General features: G+C 54.0%; 1 protein-coding gene across 1 annotated transcript; it reads right to left on the bottom strand.

Annotated features, from left to right (window-relative positions):
* Nucleotides 1–11,106: 11,106 nt before the first annotated feature.
* On the bottom strand, nucleotides 11,107–16,497 carry LOC112060255 (cathelicidin-3-like). Its single transcript, XM_065582538.1, has 4 exons — nucleotides 16,283–16,497; nucleotides 14,466–14,576; nucleotides 12,287–12,370; nucleotides 11,107–11,383 (listed from the first exon to the last, which is right to left on the bottom strand). Exons 1-4 carry the CDS (start codon nucleotides 16,451–16,453, stop codon nucleotides 11,294–11,296), a joined length of 456 nt encoding a protein of 151 aa, XP_065438610.1. The 5' UTR covers nucleotides 16,454–16,497; the 3' UTR covers nucleotides 11,107–11,293.
* Between the last annotated feature and the right edge of the window lie 436 nt (nucleotides 16,498–16,933).

The following is a 16,933-nucleotide window of genomic DNA, read 5'->3' as shown; positions in this document are numbered from 1 at the left end:
CAGCTCCGGGTGTGTTTGAGAGATGGTGTCCCCTAGTGGCTTGGCCTAGAAGAAGGAGAAGAGGCCTCGTATTGCCATTAGCTAAGGGAGTGTTAGGGGGCTTATTCATTCACCCTCTCACTTCCCTGGTCCTTCTCGCATGAACAGAGAGCAACAATACCCGAAGTCCGAAGGTGCAAACAATTCGATGTTTATTGGGGTGAACTTTCAGCAAGCATGATTCCAGTTTCCTTCCTCAGTGTCCCCCTTCCCAGCTCTGATATCACAGAACCATCCCTGTTCCCATTCCTCCCCTAGCAAAACATGATTCCAATTCCCCCACCCCCATTCCCTGTTCCCATTCCCCCCTAGCAAAACATGATTCCAATTCCCCCACCCCCAGTCCCTGTTCCCATTCCCCCCTTACTTCCTGATTGACTGCAGACTATATAGTAAAACTTGAGTTCTGCTTAGCTATACCTTAACCAATCATTTTACTGAAATTTAACTAACCAATCCTGACATACTGTAACATGGTTATTTAACCAGTTATATCCCACCACCTTAATTGGTTTACACCCAACAAAATTAATTATACAGCAGACAGAAACAATCACAGAACCAGACAGAACCCATGCAAATAAACATACAAAACAATACAGAAGTGAGGATTTCACAACTACATCTATACAGACACAAGGGTTTTCCAGCTGTGTCTATTGATAAGTAAGTTCTTACCAGACAGAAAACTATCAAACTCAATTTCCTTTTACATGTTCTAGGCTTTTCCCTTTCTCTGGAGGTGATGGGAATATCAGGACAGGATTGGATTCCTAACAGCCCAATAGCACCTTGTTTCTATGTGACTAGTTTGGAATGTGAGGATGTGACCGTTCACTTCTCAGCTTATCGCTGCCTTTGCTGCTTAGCCGAAGGCCTTACTTAGCCTAAGAACAGAGCCTCAGACTGTCCCGGTACGAGAAGGCCCTTACACAGACAGACAGTGATTTTGATTCTCTCTTTTATACCTCTAGAACTAGCTAAGTGATAAGAATACACCTAAATTCTTAAAGTATAGGCCTTTACAGACAGGCCTGAATATCTATATCCTACCAGGGAGGTCTTGTGGGTTTGGAGCTAAGGGACCTGGTGGGGGTTCTATTTAGAGCAGTCCTGTGTTGGAATCAGCGATTCCATCCCATAATATTCCTCAAAGTTCATATCTGGACAGTGCTTTGAACACGCAAAGTGCTCTCGAAGAGCCAGGTACCGTCACTAGCACTGACTCTCCGAACCCTGCACCCACCCCTCAATCCTGCAACGTATGGAGCGTGTCAGACTCCTTATGTAGCAGCAGCAGCCAGCCTGGGGATAGCATTACTGGGGGGACTCTCTGACCCAGCCCAAGTCCGCCCCACATCAGCCGAATGGAAAGCTCGCCTCCTGAGCCACCGGGTGGCAGGTGAGCAGAACCCAGAGGGCCTGCCGCTCAGTGGAGACGGTTCCTGAGCAGTTTCTCACCACCTGCATGGGAGGAAAGGAGGAGAAGACAGATCAGTGTCACAGGACGTCCCACTGGTTTATTTCCAGCGGAGGGGTGGGCAGTGGAACCGAACCCCCATGGGACTGAGGGGGGGATGTTTAGCAAAGTGTCTGGTCCCTTCCAGGTGGTCTTGTGTTTGATGTCCCTCTGTTGTTAACATGTCACAGAGGAGACAGGTCTTGTTCCCAGGCCTCTTGGGTAGGATTACCATATGTCCGGATTTTCCCAGACATGTCCGGCTTTTTGGTCCTCAAATCCCCATCCGGGAGGAATTTCCAAAAAGCCGAACATGTCCGGGAAAATAGGGAGGCATGGTAAGGGGACCCTGAGTGCGAGTGGCTGCAGCAAAACTTACAACTCCCGCGATCTGCCGATCTGCCGGGGCACAGAGGCAGCGGGCGGCATCCGAGCGCGCAGCCGCCTCCTCCCCGGGCTCCAACTTTCCCAGCTCCCGCCTCTCTCCACTGCGCGCCAGGGCTGAAGCAACTTCCCCAGAGCAGCAGCAGCCGGAGCCCAGGGAGGAGGCGGCTGCGCACTCGGATGGCGCCCGCCGCCTCTGTGCCCCTGCAGATCGGGGGAGGAGTTAGTTTTGCTGCAGCCACTCGCACTCGGGGTCCCCCGAGCGTCTTTTGCCCAAGCGCTACCGGCTTCATAGAGGCGGCGGCGGCGGCATCCGAGCGCGCAGCCGCCTCCTCCCCGGGCTCCAACTTTCCCGGCTCCTGCCGCTTTCCACCGCAGCCGGGGCCGAAGCAACTTCCCCAGCGCAGCAGCAGCTGGAGCCCGGGGGGCAGGAGGGAGGAGGGGGAATGCGGGATGCTCAGGGGAGGGGGCGGAGTTGGGGTGGGGACTTTGGGGAAGGGGTTGGAATGGGGGTGGGGAAGGGGCGGAGTTGGGGGAGGGGAAGGGGCGGAGTTGGGGCGGGGCCGAGGCCCTTGTGGAGTGTCCTCTTTTTTCAGTGTTGAAATATGGTAACCCTCCTCTTGGGAGACATCTCGTCTAAGGAAGGGCCTATAAGTCGTCTTAGAGTGGTCGTGCTTAGCAGTCAAGTAAATCACCACAGATAACGTGTCACGTGCAGCTCAAGGGGGGATGCAGTCTTCCCTCAATATGAAGCCACATCTCTGGGGACGCTCACGGGCCGTGGGTACGTATCAAAGGGAGAGGGGCGGGATGTGCCAGAATTCCAGTTCTTGAGCTGCATGAAATCTCTTTGAAATGCCCCCGGTTTGTTGCTCGGGAGAGAGACTCGTTAAAGAGGAGCTGCTACAGCTGTCAATCACGTCCAAGCCATCAATCACGTCCGCTCTGTCTGCCTCTGGGATCCATAGTCACGCTGCTTGCTGTCTAGACTCCTGAGGACAACAGGATTGGAAGGCTTGACTCTCTTTGGGGCCTTTTTGTTAAGCGCCTTCAGCAGGAATTATTGTTACTTATTAGTTGCAGAGGATGGCTGGTCCAGCAATTGAGGACTGCCCTTGGACTAGGGATACCAGGATTCAATTCCCTGGGGCAAGTCACTGCGTCTCCCTGTGTCTGTAAATTGGGGATAACGCTTCTCTGAGGATAACTACATTAAAGACCAGGACGTGCTTTGAGATCTCCGGCTGAAACGTGCTGGGTAAGAGCTGGGTAGTAGCAGTATGATGCGAGAGCCACGGTCAGACACCCCCAAAGAGACAAAGGATGGGAGACGGGATATTCCCTGTTTGACAGGTGGGGAGCTGGGGCACAAAGAGACTGGGACTTGCCCAGATGCACAAGGCATTCTACGGCAGAGCCAGAAGTTAAACATAGGTTTCCTCCGTCCATGTCCTGTGCTCTTCACCACAAGCCCATCCTCCCTCTCCTGAAACTGCTCCTTCTCATCCCACTTCTCGAGGGTCCCTGGGGAGGCTGCCACACAGCTAGGACAGGGTGCATCGGGCAGCCTTTGAATATTGTGTTTGTCACGGGTGTGCTGGCTTCTGGAGGGGGTTGTTTACCTGGGCCCAAATGACCAGCCAGGAGCTAGCACTTTATCCCAGCCCCCTTTAACTGAGGCGAAGTTTGGATTCTGATCTGACTCCACCAGGGCTCAGGACCTCTCTGCCTCAAACACAAGGCTGCGGAAGGCTGCAGTTTATGGGGCTCTCCCAGATGCTCCCGGGGAGCCCTGATAGAATTTAGGAATAACGATGGATGGACATCAAGAGCCCCGTCCTGCTCCCGCCATGACTCCTTAGGAGGAGGAAATGGAGCACTTCAAAACACAGAGCGTCTCCTTACCCCGTTATCCCTGAAGTCGCATTGATCGAGGAGCAGGTTCTCAGACACGGGGCACTCTGTCTCTTTCACTGTAAACTCCAGCAGGTGGAGGGCTTCATTGGTCGCGGCCTGAGAAGAAATTAAAACGTGGCATTAACTCTGCACTGGTCAGTAGCAACGCACCAATGTGCATTTATCTGCTAGGGAGCATTAGCTCTTGTCAGCGAGAGGCTCTGCTAAATTAACCTCTCCAGTGCATGCAGCAGGAAATTCCTCTGTTGGCAGGTAACCAATACACAGCAAAGGGCGCTATTGCAATCGAGGTAGCTTAGAGAGACAAGGTGGGGGAGATCATATCTTTTATTGAGCCAACTTCTGTGGGTGAGAGAGACACGTTTGTGAGGTATCTGTCAGTATTCAATCGGGCAGTAGCTGTCCACTGAAAATAAATCATATTGTTGCACATGGTTTAAGGATATGTAAATAAGACTTCTCTAGCCTATTAATTATCCAATGAGACGTAAGCCACTCAATGAGCAGAGGGTAGGGGTGCAGGGGGGGTGAGGTCTCTGGCTGGGGGTGCAGGCTCTAGGATGGGGCCAGGAATGAGGGGTTTGGGGTGGGAGAGGGGGCTCAGGGCTGGGGCAGAGGGTTGGGGTGCATGGGGGGGGGTGAGGGCTCTGGGGTGGGGCCAGGGATGAGAGGTTTGGGGTGCAGGCTACACCGGGGCTTCGGTGGGGAGAGAGGACTCCCCCCAGCCCTCTGTCGCCACAACAGCCCGGGGCTGGGGGAGAGGCGCCTCTCCCCACCGCAGCCCTGCACGCCCCAACCTGCTCCCCTCCCACCCCCTACCTCTCTCCTCTCTGGGCCCCCGTGGCTGCGCGCCTGCGTGGCCCTTGATAGCCTGCTGTGCGGCCACGTAGCTCAGAGTGAATTTAGGAAGTCAGACTAGATGATCATGATGGTCCCTTCTGGCCTTATAGTCTATGAGTCTAACACTCAAGGAGACTTCTCCTGACTTTGGGCATCGCTGTTTTCCCACGCTCCTGGTGCTCACTTTGGAACTAGACTGCCAGGGTGCTGGGAGGCTCCTGGGATCGGTGGTGAGGCGGAGAGCGGTCCCCTGCAGCGTGCTGATTTGGTAGCGGTGTCTGAGCCTGTGCTGGACGGCGCTGCTGGCCGCAGGCAAGCAGGTGCGGTGATGCTGTACAGCTGGCAATGAAAGACACGGTATGAATCACCGAGATACTAGGCTGTGATACTCTCTGGGGGTTACAAAGGAGCAGACGAGAATTAGGAGCCCAACTCTCGCTGAATTTCAGTAGCATTCAGGGCACCTAACTCTTAGGTTGCTTTGCAATTCCCAGCCAGCGAGCCTCGGGCAGGAGTCCCCCTAAGAGGGGAGTGGGGATTAGCACACGCCTGTGTCTGACGGGGGGCCGGCAGAGAAGCAACCTCAAGTCAAACCTGTAGGAAGTTCTGTTGCATTGCAGAGCAGCTGTGTGTGGGCTAGCTAGCCCATGTGACCCAGGGGCTACAGCTTTGGGGGTGGGGGTTTCCCCCGTAAACGGCTCAAGGGCTTATGCAAACAATAGGGGACAGTGCGTTCAATTGGGGAATGACCAAGAGGGACAGGGACCAAGGGAGTGTAATGAATGACACTAGAAAATAACCTGACTCCAGTTTCCCACTGGAAGAAAAATCAGTGACTCCTGCTGGAAGGCTCCAGAATCATCTACTACTACAAAGAGGCCACCCCCATGAAAGAGGTGGGGTGAGCTTGCCAAGCAGAGGACGTGGTGCTGGCATTCCTGTTGAACGGAGATGTCACAAAGAGTTGAAGTGCTTATAGAGGTCAAAGCTGCCCTAGAAGCAGTAAAAAGCAGGCCAGCCTGAACTAAAACAAGATCTAAAGAAGGAAACTTAACCAGGGCTCCTTGGAGCCACTCAGAAGGAACATAAACAAGAGCTGGAGACTTCTTAGAAGGAACGAGGATCTGGTGACTTCTCAGGAAGGATTGTGAGATGGCCGGAAAGCAGAGAATAAATCCAGTCAGCTGGAAGCAAAAACTTTATTGGGTAAACAGTTGCAAAACTGTCTGATTGGACTTAGGAGCTCACAGAATGCTCTGCCTGGCATTATTCTTATTTCACTGTCTGTTGAAAAGATCATCTCAACAGCATTATGCAGCTGTTATAACTGTCTCGTCAGGCCTGCCTTTGGTTTTTCACTCAGCAATTCCTGCACCAAGCCTGGTAGCTTGTGACTGAACCAGAGTGGGCCGTTTAGAAAGATGGCCACTCTTGATTGAGAGACTCGGGGAGATGAGAAGCCACCACATCCCTTGGGTGAGGTCTTCCAGTGCTCGGCTGCCCTCACTGTTAAAAACGGGCACCTTATTTACAAGTTAACATGAGTGACTTCAACTTCGAGTCACTGGATCTTCACTCTGGGTCCCTGAGTGATCTTTCCACAGGAAGCTTCGCTTATTGCAAAGCAAATCAGCTGCCACTCAGCCAACTTTTGTGTGTGTGTGTGTGTGTGACAGAGAGAAAGAAAGAGAGAGAAACTTTTTCACTAGGAGGATGGTGAAGCACTGGAATGGGTTCCCTAGGGAAGTGGTGGAATCTCCTTCCTTAGAGATTTTTAAGGTCAGGCTTGACAAAGCCCTGGCTGGGATGATTTAGTTGGTGTTGGTCCTGCTTTGAGCAGGGGGTTGGACTAGATGACCTCCTGAAGTCCCTTCCAACCCTGATCTTCTATGATTCTATGACCCTTAAATGCCCTGCATAAGAGCTAATATTAATAGTACTAGTGCACAGATGGACCTAAAATAAAATCCCAAGGAAGCCCGAGGAATTCAGATCCTGCCCCAAACTCTAGGGCACTAGTCTCTTCACGGCTGGTTCTGTCTTTTACTTGCCGTGTGAACAGGCCCAGTCCAATGAGACCTGGATCCTGAATGGGACCTCTGGGTGTGACTTTAATAGTAATTAATGAGTGTTTAGATTGAAATCAGAAGCCCCAGGACTGTGTCTTGTCCTCATCTGGAATGTGCAATGTCCTGTGTCAGTAGCAGGGGATGGGATCCCGGGTAAGTTCACCCTGCCTGGTGTTCGTCAGAGAGGCTGACAGGGAGCCTTGCACTGTCCCACGAATGTTCCTGGGAGAGTGATTCACTGCACAACGGTGAACCAGGCCGAATTCTTAGCATGCCTGGCTGGAGTCATTGCCTTCCCAGTGCTGGTTGCTGCTGTTTCCAGCTCATCTGTGCCTCCGCTGCTGGGATCCTCCCACCCGAGTCTCCACTGGGCACTTGCATCAGCCCTGCTCCCCGCGTCTCACCGCAGCTGGCATCATTCAGACAAGCCCCGATGGCAGGAAAGATGCTGAGACCGCATGCGGTGTTTGCTGCTGGCTCGGAGACCGGCGAGCTAGTTTCGTTCGGAGCAGCACTGGGTGACCTGGGAGGTCTGCACTGCGTTTAGTTCCAGCATGTCGAACAGCTGAGTACCAATGAGCTCTGCAGCCCCCCACTCTGGAGGAAAGACAGACAGACCCGTGCTGGTGGCTCTTGGAAGGCAGCACGGTCCAGGGGATAGAGCACTGGACTAGTAGCCAGAGAAACTGGGGTCTGTTGCCGGCTCAGCTACTGATCTTCTCGCTGCCTCTGTTTCCCCTCCTGCCCTTTGTCTTCTCTAGACTGTAAGCTCTTCGGGGCAGGGACTCTTACTATGTGTTTGTACAGCACCTACCGCCATGGGACACTGTTCTTGGCTGGGGCCTCTCAGGGCCCCAGAACATAACAACCTAGTCATGGCAGTGCTGGGGTAAGGCCTTTTAGATGCAGCACGGGGTGTTTTTCAGGCCATCCCGGGAACACTGAGCCAAGTACCCTGGATACTGCAGACTCCAGACTCTAGCTAGGAGTGGATGGGTCATTACACAAAGTAAAACTATTTCCCCATGCATATTTCCCCCCCTACTGTTACTCACACCTTCTTGTCAACTGTTGGAAATGGGCCATCCTGATTACCACTACAAAAGGTTTTTTTTCCTCTTGCTGATAATAGCTCACCTTAACTGATTACTCTCGTTATAGTGTGTATGGCAACACCCATTTTTCATATACTCTGTGTACATATATATATCTTTCTACTGTATTTTCCACTGCATGCATCTGATGAAGTGGGTTTTAGCCCATGAAAGTTTATGCCCAAATAAATTTGTTAGTCTCTAAGGTGCCACAAGGACTCCTCGTTCTTTTTGCTGATACAGACTAACACGGCTACCGCTCTGATAGCTAGGGCCTGTGTCTCGTCACTACCATCCCATTCCATATCTGTTATAAGAAACATGGCCACAAGGGGGCAGCCAAACCCCAGGCTGGAATGAATCCTCTATGGTGTCCGTGGGAGATGGGGATAATGGATTATCAAGCTGTGAAATCAATCCCGCCGGCCCGGGGTTCTCTTCCTGCCTCTTGCTCCTTTCCCTGAGGGCAACAGGGGCTCTGCATTTCCATCTTCCAAGTGCTGGGTCCACGGCCCAGGCCGGTGTCCCTTCCATGTGGCTCGTTCATAGAATCATAGAATATCAGGGTTGGAAGGGACCTCAGGAGGTCATCTAGTCCAACCCCCTGCTCAAAGCAGGACCAATCCCCAACTAAATCATCCCAGCCAGGGCTTTGTCAAGCCTGACCTTAAAAACCTCTAAGGAAGGAGATTCCACCACCTCTCGAGGGAACCCATGCCAGTGCTTCACCACCCTCCTCGTGAAATAGTGTTTCCTAATATCCAGCCTAAACCTCCCCCACTGCAACTTGAGACCATTACTCCTTGTTCTGTCATCTGCCACCACTGAGAACAGGCTAGATCGATCCTCTTTGGAACCCCCTTTCAGGTAGTTGAAAGCAGCTATCAAATCCCCCCTCATTCTTCTCTTCTGCAGACTAAATAATCCCAGTTCCCTCAGCCTCTCCTCATAAGTCATGTGCTCCAGCCCCCTAATCATTTTTGTTGCCCTCTGCTGGACTCTTTCCAATTTTTCCACATCCTCCTTGTAGTGTGGGGACCAAAACTGGACACAATACTCCAGATGAGGCCTCACCAATGCCGAATAGAGGGGAATGATCACGTCCCTCGATCTGCTGGCAATGCCCCTACTTATACAGTCTGTTCTCCAAAGCAGCATCAGGGGTTGGCCACCTTTTGACGCGGGGCTGCCTGGCAGCAGAACGGGGGGCTGAGAGCCTGGAGCACTTTCAGAGGGGCCTTCAGGCAGGGATTAAACTCATCAGGGAGCTCCCCTTTGCTGCCCCCCAGCTCCCAATCCCCTTCGGCTGGGCCAGCGCGAGCTGTTCCTCCTTCGCCCCCATTTCACTCTGCTCATCCCAGCTGGTGGGAGTCCTTTTGCACACCTCCCCTGAGCTCTGATATGATGGGGCAGCACGTGCAGGGAACCAGACCCTTCGACTGCTGGCTTCGCAGCCGTGTGACCCCAGGAGGGGAGAATTGCTTGGCCTGACAGCAGCTGAGACTGGGGGGAGAAAGGGGCCAGTCTGAGGCCTGGGGCAATGACAGGTCAGTGATGGAGGGCCAGTCACAGACCCACCCTCAAAGACAGCCTCTAGAACGCCAGTGATAACATGCCAAAAGGAGGGAGACTCCCCCTGCACAACCACCCAATTAGGAGTCAGTTTGCAGACCCTGAGCTTCTCCAGTCTTTAGGAAAGGAAGGCTGCTCTTGGGGGTAAGGCACATGGCTGGGAATCAGGAGGTCTAGGTCCCAGACTCCCTGTCTGGCCTGGGGCCTCAGCTCCCGCTCTGTAAACTGGGGCTAATGATGCCTCCTTTCCCTCACCCTTTGTCTGTCTCAGCCATTCAGCCTGTCAGCTCTTCTGAGCAGGGCCCGTTGCTCACACTGGGTTTGTACAGCACCGAGCGCCTTGGGGCCCTGATATTGCTGGAGGCCTCTGGGTGCAAAGGTGGTACAAGTAACTAATAACCATCGTCCAGCTCCCCCCTCCCCCCCAGCTCCTGGCTCGCTCCCCCACAGGCCCAATCCGGTCCCCTTTCCAACCCCCCCCCCCAGCTCTCCCTCAACCCCTCTCCAGCCTCCATCAGTCCAGCCCTAGGCTCTCACAGCCCTGATCCCATCTTCCCCTCCCCAGGCCCTTTTAGCACCCCTCCTGACCCCGCTCCCCCAGCCTTGGTTCAGGCCCCCACAAGCCCTCCCCCAGCTCCTCCCCCAGACCCTTTCAGCTGCTCCAATCCCGCGTGGGCCCCAGCTCTGATCCAGACCCCTGAGCTCCACTCGTCCCCTTCCCCAGCCTGCGCAGCTCCAGTCCAGCCCCCCAGTTCTGCTCCCACTGCCCTCCCTGTCCCCGTCTGGCTCCAGTCTAGCTCCCCCTCCCCTATTCCACCCCATGCAAAGGGGCCGATGCTTTTACCTTGTGTTTCATCTCTAGGGGGCCCCATGTTCCCTGTCTCTGCCTGCTGTGCCCCCCCGCGTGTCCCAGCGCTGCCATGCCACCATCCCTTCCCCATGTGTCCTTGCCGGCTGCTCATGCCTGGAGCCACTCCAAACAGAGCCCCCCCCCATCCTAGTCACCCCCTTTGCCCTGGGGGGCCGGCAGGTCCTGCTCTCCTCTGGGGCCCCTCTCCATTGCGGAGATTGTGGCTCAACTTCTGGGGGGGGGCGAGGGGACTGGTAGTGGCAGGAACACACGTGGTCTAGATCCAGGAGCCCTCCATGGGCAGCAGGCCCCTGCAGCACCAGCACAGACAGCCATCCCCCCCGGATCACCGGACGCCTGGGTTCTATCTATCTATGATCTGGTTACACCTTCAGGCAGAGGGTATACAGGCTTCCAGATGCCTGAGTCCTATCCACCGTACCGGTCAGGGGTGCAATCCCCACAGACCTCCAGCCTGGGACTCCTGCATTCGAAATCACACCCTGGTTGGGCCCCCATAACTTTGTGGGCCCTGGCGCGGCTGGTTGCACCATTGGAGCTGCAGTGATGGAAGGCGGAGGCGCCCAAGGTCCATGTCACTAAGCCGGGTGAGTCCAGGGTACGGGCCTCTTAGGTTGGCTCTGGCCGCATGCTGGGCTTCGCGCGGTGACTCAGCTCCCTGCTGGACTTGAAGTCCAGATGCTAAAGCCATTCCAGGCATTGGGCTTCTGGCCCTCCCTGGTAATGGGCCGAGGAAGAGGGGCAGCCTGGTGTCTAACGGGGGCTTTTCACTGACCGCAAGCACAGGTGGGGGGCAGCGTGGAAAGGCGAGGGGTGAGGGGACGTGCACGGGCGTGCAGGAAACATGGACAACCATACGGGTCTGCGAACAGCCATTTATTGTACAGAGAAGCCTTAGCAGATGCAATTGGACTAAGGGGGTAGCTAGGCCGTGAGGAAAAGTGTGATCCATGAGGCGGTTCTGACTTGCGCCTTGATTCCTGGTAAGCTTCCAGCATGGGTCACGGGCTCGTCTGCCAAGCTTGGGTTCCCCTCCTCGCTCTCTGGATTAACCCTTATTGTGGAAAAAGGAAATGCCATGACCGAGGATTTTTGCGCCTATGCGCACAAGGGGCCACCACCTGGTGACGCGAACGGGCTGTATGGGGAGAAAAGAAGTGTGTTAGCATCTCCATGGAGACCCACCTGGCTTCTAATGGTGTTTATGTTCAACTTCATCATCTGCACCTTGCCAAATCTCTGAGGGCTGGTTTGGGGGGCGGGGGGAGAGGCCTAGTCTAACATGCTTTGTGCAGCCCCTGCTGGGGAGCTGCGTTTGAGACTGGAGCTGGGAATGGCCAGGAAGGGATGGCTGGAATTATACATCCCAGGAGACGCGTCTGCCATAGCAGCTGGGGCTCTTGTGGGGCACATGGGGAAAGGGCTCGCTGCCAGGAGGTCAGCTCGCTTGGCTGCTGGATGACACCACACTAATGGGGTCTGTGCCGGGGAGGAACTGGGATTCCCAGCTGGAGGGTTGATGTTCTAGGGAAACCCTTTCATATGGGGATCCAAATCACGTACTACTGTCTCTCCAGGTCTGAAACAAAGCTCATTGAATTCAATGGAAATACTGTCATGGACTTCACTTGATGTCTGGATGAGGCCCTACGACTTGGACTGAGGGTTGGCTCATCCCAGCCAAGGCAGATCCTTTCGTGGGAGAGACCGGGAAGCCAACCTGGGGCCTAATGTCTGTAGTGTGAGGTTAAGGGTGTCTTCTGCTGAAACCCAGACACTCGTTTTCTTAGACCCGGCCGTGCAGTGACAAAGAGCCATCTCAGGCATCCGCCTCCCCTGGGGTGTCTTGGTCCCACGTAGGGGGAGGATTTGACTCCTCTCTCTGTTTGGCAGAGGTGGGTTTGCAGGTGAATGTACCCAAAGCAGAAGGAGACGCTCCAGTGGCATTTTCACCTTGGGGAGATTCTGCCCCAGCCTCACTCTTTCAGGGTATAAGTTCTCCTCTCCCTCGCCCCCCAAAGCATCTGGCTGGACAGCTCACCTGCGGAGGGGCGACGTCACAGGTGATCGCGATGACAGGGCATGCTTCCTGGGTGGAGAAGTGTCCTGAGCAGTCTCTGACCAGCTGCAAGGGAGAGAGAGGAGGGGACAATAGCTTAGAGTCTGTCTAAACGGCAGCTGGGGAGGTGTGGCTGCAGCTCACGTCAGGATAGCCCAGTTCACTTTGAGCTAGGCAGATCTAGGGGAATCTGAGGGCTGGTCTACACTGCAAAGTTACAGCGGCATAGCTACGTCTCTCGGGGTAACACCGCACCCCTGAGAGATGTAGCTAGGCCCACCTGGCCCTCTGTGCAGACAGCGCTGGGTGGAGGGAAGAATTCTTCCCTCCCCCTAGCTGGGGCGGTGGATCATGGACAGTGACAGGAGGACCCCGCCCGTCACTGCTGTCCACACGGAAGCACTGCAGCAGCTCAGGTGCACTGTAGTGTCGTAAGTACAGACGTGGCTTGAGTGCATCCCGCCGGGGAGCCTGGGTTCACACGGGAGCCGCTAGCCCGTGCTGCCCTGGCTCAATCCAAGCCAGCTGGAGTACGTGCAGCGTTGACGTACCTGACTTCCGCAGGTGGGCTGAGGTCAGATCTACGTGTTCCTGGATGCCTGCTCCTAGATGTGGGGGGTTTCCATGGGGGGAGAGGAGGGTCTTGTTTCTGCTCATCTGTTTTACTGTTTCTTGTGCGAAAAGCAGAAAGAAATAGGGTGGTGCTTCTTTCGGCTTGTAGCACATGGTGCAGTAACTCAAAACAGATCCGTTTAGCAGAAAAAACACCCTCCTCTTCTCTCCTGATGGAACCCGCCCCCCACCGCTCACATCTGGAAGCAGGTGTTCAGGCACCAGGTATGTATCAGATCTCACCCTTCCCATAGTGCTAAGTCGCTGACTCTGTGTCTTGTCACTGTAGGGTGAGCAGATGTCCCGATTTTATAGGGACAGTCCTGATAATTTGGGGCTTTTTCTTATATTGGTCTATTACCCCCCACCCCCATCCCAATTTTTCACACTTGCTGTCTGGTCCCCCTATGTCACTGCCTTGTCCACTAGACCGTGCAGCCGCTGCAGTTTGAGGTGAAATCCGGTCAGCAGCTGGCATCACTGAGTGACTTCTTTAGTGTGTTTCTATTTGATCTTCCCTGGATCCTTCCCCTTGTTCTGCTAGTCAGTCAGTCTGGGGGCTGCTGAAGACATTCAGGGAAGTTAGGAACTGTGGGTCTGTGGCGTTGTGCTTTCCCCCCAGAGGTGCTGAACACCTGTAGCTCAGACTGACTTCGACTGGGGCTTCAAGTGGGCGCTCGCCACCTCTGAAAGTCAAATGCTTAGTTAGGGGCCTAACGCTGAATGGCAGGTGCCTCACGTTGGGCGTCTACGTGCCTAAAGCTGAGCACCCCAAAAATGGAGACGCCCAAAACAAGAGGCCGTTTTTGAAATTCTGGCTGTGACCTTGTTTGCTGAGCCCTTGGGAATCTGCGTCCCTCCCTTCACCCGAAACAAACACGCACATCTCCCAGAGGGCAGAGGTGGCAGAGAACCAGTGCGTCACTCGCTCCATTTCCCTGTCATTTGTTCTCTGCAGGAACTTTTCTAACCCTCTGTCCTGCCCCGTTTTCAGAATCCCTAGTAGCGGGGCTTCCATCTCTTGGCTTGGGTCACGGCCTAAACGCTGGGCCACACATTTTTTCCTGATCTTCAGCGTAATTTGCCCCCCCCCCCCCCCCCCGCTAGGGCTGGTGGGTTGACAGACCTGAGTGAAGCTGAGAACGGCTCTTTCTGAGTTGTGAGTATGACACTGGCATTGGTCTGGAACTAGGGGTGCTGGGCGGGTTGCCTCTCGTCCTGGTTCGAAGTGCAGGGGTTTGGTTCAATGGCTGTCAGCACCCCCATGATACAAATTGTTCCTGCCCCTCTGGACACGGGGCTAAATTCATTGCTGGAACAGGCAAAAGAAACCTGCAGCTTCATTTACAGCAGTGACTGGCTGAGCAGGTTCTGTGACGACACATTGCCTCATTATAGTTCATAACGTCACAGTGTGAAGCCAAAGGCAGCAGCCTGTGAGGTGTCCCCTGTAGCCCTCAGGGACTCAGGAGAGCTTGTTGCCCACCACAGCTGATATGCGCGAAACAAGTGACCATGGCAATATCTCCACCCCAGAGCTGTGCCTTACCCCATTCTCTTTGAAGGCGCATTGCTCCACACGGACTTGGTCTGACACTTGGCACGTGGTCTCCATGATGGTGAAGTTCAGCTGAAGAGTATTCGATATGGAGACCTGGGCCTAAGAGAAAACCAGTAAAGGAACGAGAGAACCTTCTCATGGCGAGTAGCTTCACGCTGGGCTCAACCACTGCCTTTGTTCAGCAGCCGATGGCCTGCACCAAATGCAGCCTGAGCCTTGGTGCCCTGAAACAAGCAGTCCCACTAAAACCCTTGGTATGAAGCAGGGCTGCAAGGTGACCTTGATGGGGCAGAGGATAGTCTTGTGTCAATGATCTGCAGTGAGCTCACTTGTCAGAATTTCCATGGTGGATCAGACCAGTGTAGGGTGACCAGATGTCCCGATTTTATAGAGACAGTCCTGTTATTTGGGGCTCCTATTACCCCCACCCCCTGTCCCGATTTTTCACACTTGCTATCTGATCACCCTAAACCAGTGAGCCAGCTACTCTGGTCTCCTATCTCCAACATTGGTCAGGACCAGACACTTCAGAGGAAGGTATCAAAGTCCCCTACTGGGGGATTACAGAATAACCTGCCATGGGGAAGGGCGTCCATAACTTCCAGCAGGTCGTGGTTGGCTTAAACCCAGAAACAGGAAAGTTTTGTACCCTTTATACAAATTTACTCCAATTTATATTACTCCTGTTGTTCCTTGTCAGCAGCCAATCCTTAGCTGAGATGTGATAAATGCATATTGAAACAATCCACTGGTACTCATTAGTGCAGGGTGAATGTTGCATTTACTTTAGAGGTAGCTCTGAGGATTTGCCCCCGATCTCTAAATGGCCACCTCAAGGATTGAACTCACAACCCTAGGTTTAGCAGGCTAATGCTCAAACCACTGAGCTATAGACAGCACTACACCCTTCAACCAGCTTTGAATATTTCAATAATGCTGTATGTACAGTGTCTCCATGAGTATGTCAGGCTAATCCTGTTCCACCAGCACCCCCACCACCACAACCGGCCATGGTGAACCCTTCTGAAATGCATTTTATTTCAGTGTCTGTTGTTTTGGGGATAGAAAGCAATCCCGGCTTTATTAATTCCTAATGAGCTGGGGTTTATTCCTGGCTGTGCCACTGGCCCGCTGGGTGACCTTGGGCAAGTCATTTCCCCTCTCTGTGCCTCAGTTTCCCCATCTGTAAAATGGGGGCGATGCTACTGGCCTCCTTTGAGAGCTACTGGTGCAAAGCGCTAGATAAGAGCTGGATATTCTTATTGAGGACAGGCTGATTAGTGGAGCGGGACCGGTCGCCCTTAGGAAGTTGCTGCTGAGTTGTAAATCTGGGGAGTGTGAAGTCTCAAAGTTGAGAGGGTCGTCCCTGTTGTTAGCATCTAGCGGCCTCCTCTAAGCTGGGGGCCCATTGAGCTAATCCCTGTGCGCACATAGTGAGAAACAAACAGAGATTTCTGCCCCAAGGAGTTTATCATCCAACTAGACAAGGTAGTCGAAGGATGGGACAGGCCCAAGGTCACCCTGCAGGTCAGTGGCAGAGCCAGGTTTAGAATCCAGGTGCCCCCAGTTCCAATCCTGTGTTTCAGCCGCCGGCCCACACCGCCTCTCAGTGCAGTTAGAACAGTGAAAGGTCAGTGGGTCTGATCCAACCCCCCCACTGGAGTCTATTTCACAGGGTATGGAGCAGGCCCTGAGTGATCCAGGCGAGAGGTGACGGGGGCCCAGGGTCAGGGAGAATCATGTGTCACCAGGTCCCTGCCTGGGTTTCAAACCGCAGCTAACGAAGGGAATCCTTCAGTACTCACCACTTCAGGCGGAGGGCTGGATGTAAGAAGGCGGAAGGCGTATTTCACTGTCGGCCCTTGGTTGTAGAAGTCGATGGCCCGGGCAATGACCTTCTCGTAGGGCTCAGGGGTCTTCACGGGGACCGCGGTGGCTGCGGTGACCAGCAGCAGCAGGACCGCCCAGCAGCTCATCCTTGGTCCTCTTTGTTTCAAGGTAAGGTGGGAGTGCAGTGCCCGGGCACTTTATATACGCTGCGTCTTCAGCAGCTTTGTGCAAAGGGGGATGATTGGCTCATTCATGCTGCGCGCAGCTCTTCCTCAAAGCTGTGGCTTTCCCCTTCTCCCCCAGGAAAGTGTTGTCAGCCAATGAGCCGGTGCCTGCAAAGAACGGGGCTTCGAAACCTCGCCGTGTAGCTATCAGTGTGATAAGGGGAGCAAAAAAAAAATCAACGGAGGGGACAAAACCCACTCTCCCACCCCACAGCTGCAAGCAGAAAATGGACAGCCTCTCACAGCTTGAGCTGCATCCATTACAAATAACGTGGCAAGACAGAGGACCAGAGGTGACCGGCTTGTACTTGCTAATAGTCACTATTCTAATCTAATTTATACCTGCCTCTGGAAACTTCCACCCCATGCATCTGACGAAGTATTCACCCACGAAAGCTTATG

This window comes from Chrysemys picta, chromosome 2 (genome assembly GCF_011386835.1).
Source record: "Chrysemys picta bellii isolate R12L10 chromosome 2, ASM1138683v2, whole genome shotgun sequence".
NCBI classification, from domain to species: domain Eukaryota; kingdom Metazoa; phylum Chordata; order Testudines; family Emydidae; genus Chrysemys; species Chrysemys picta.
This window is presented reverse-complemented; position numbering and strand designations above follow the sequence as displayed.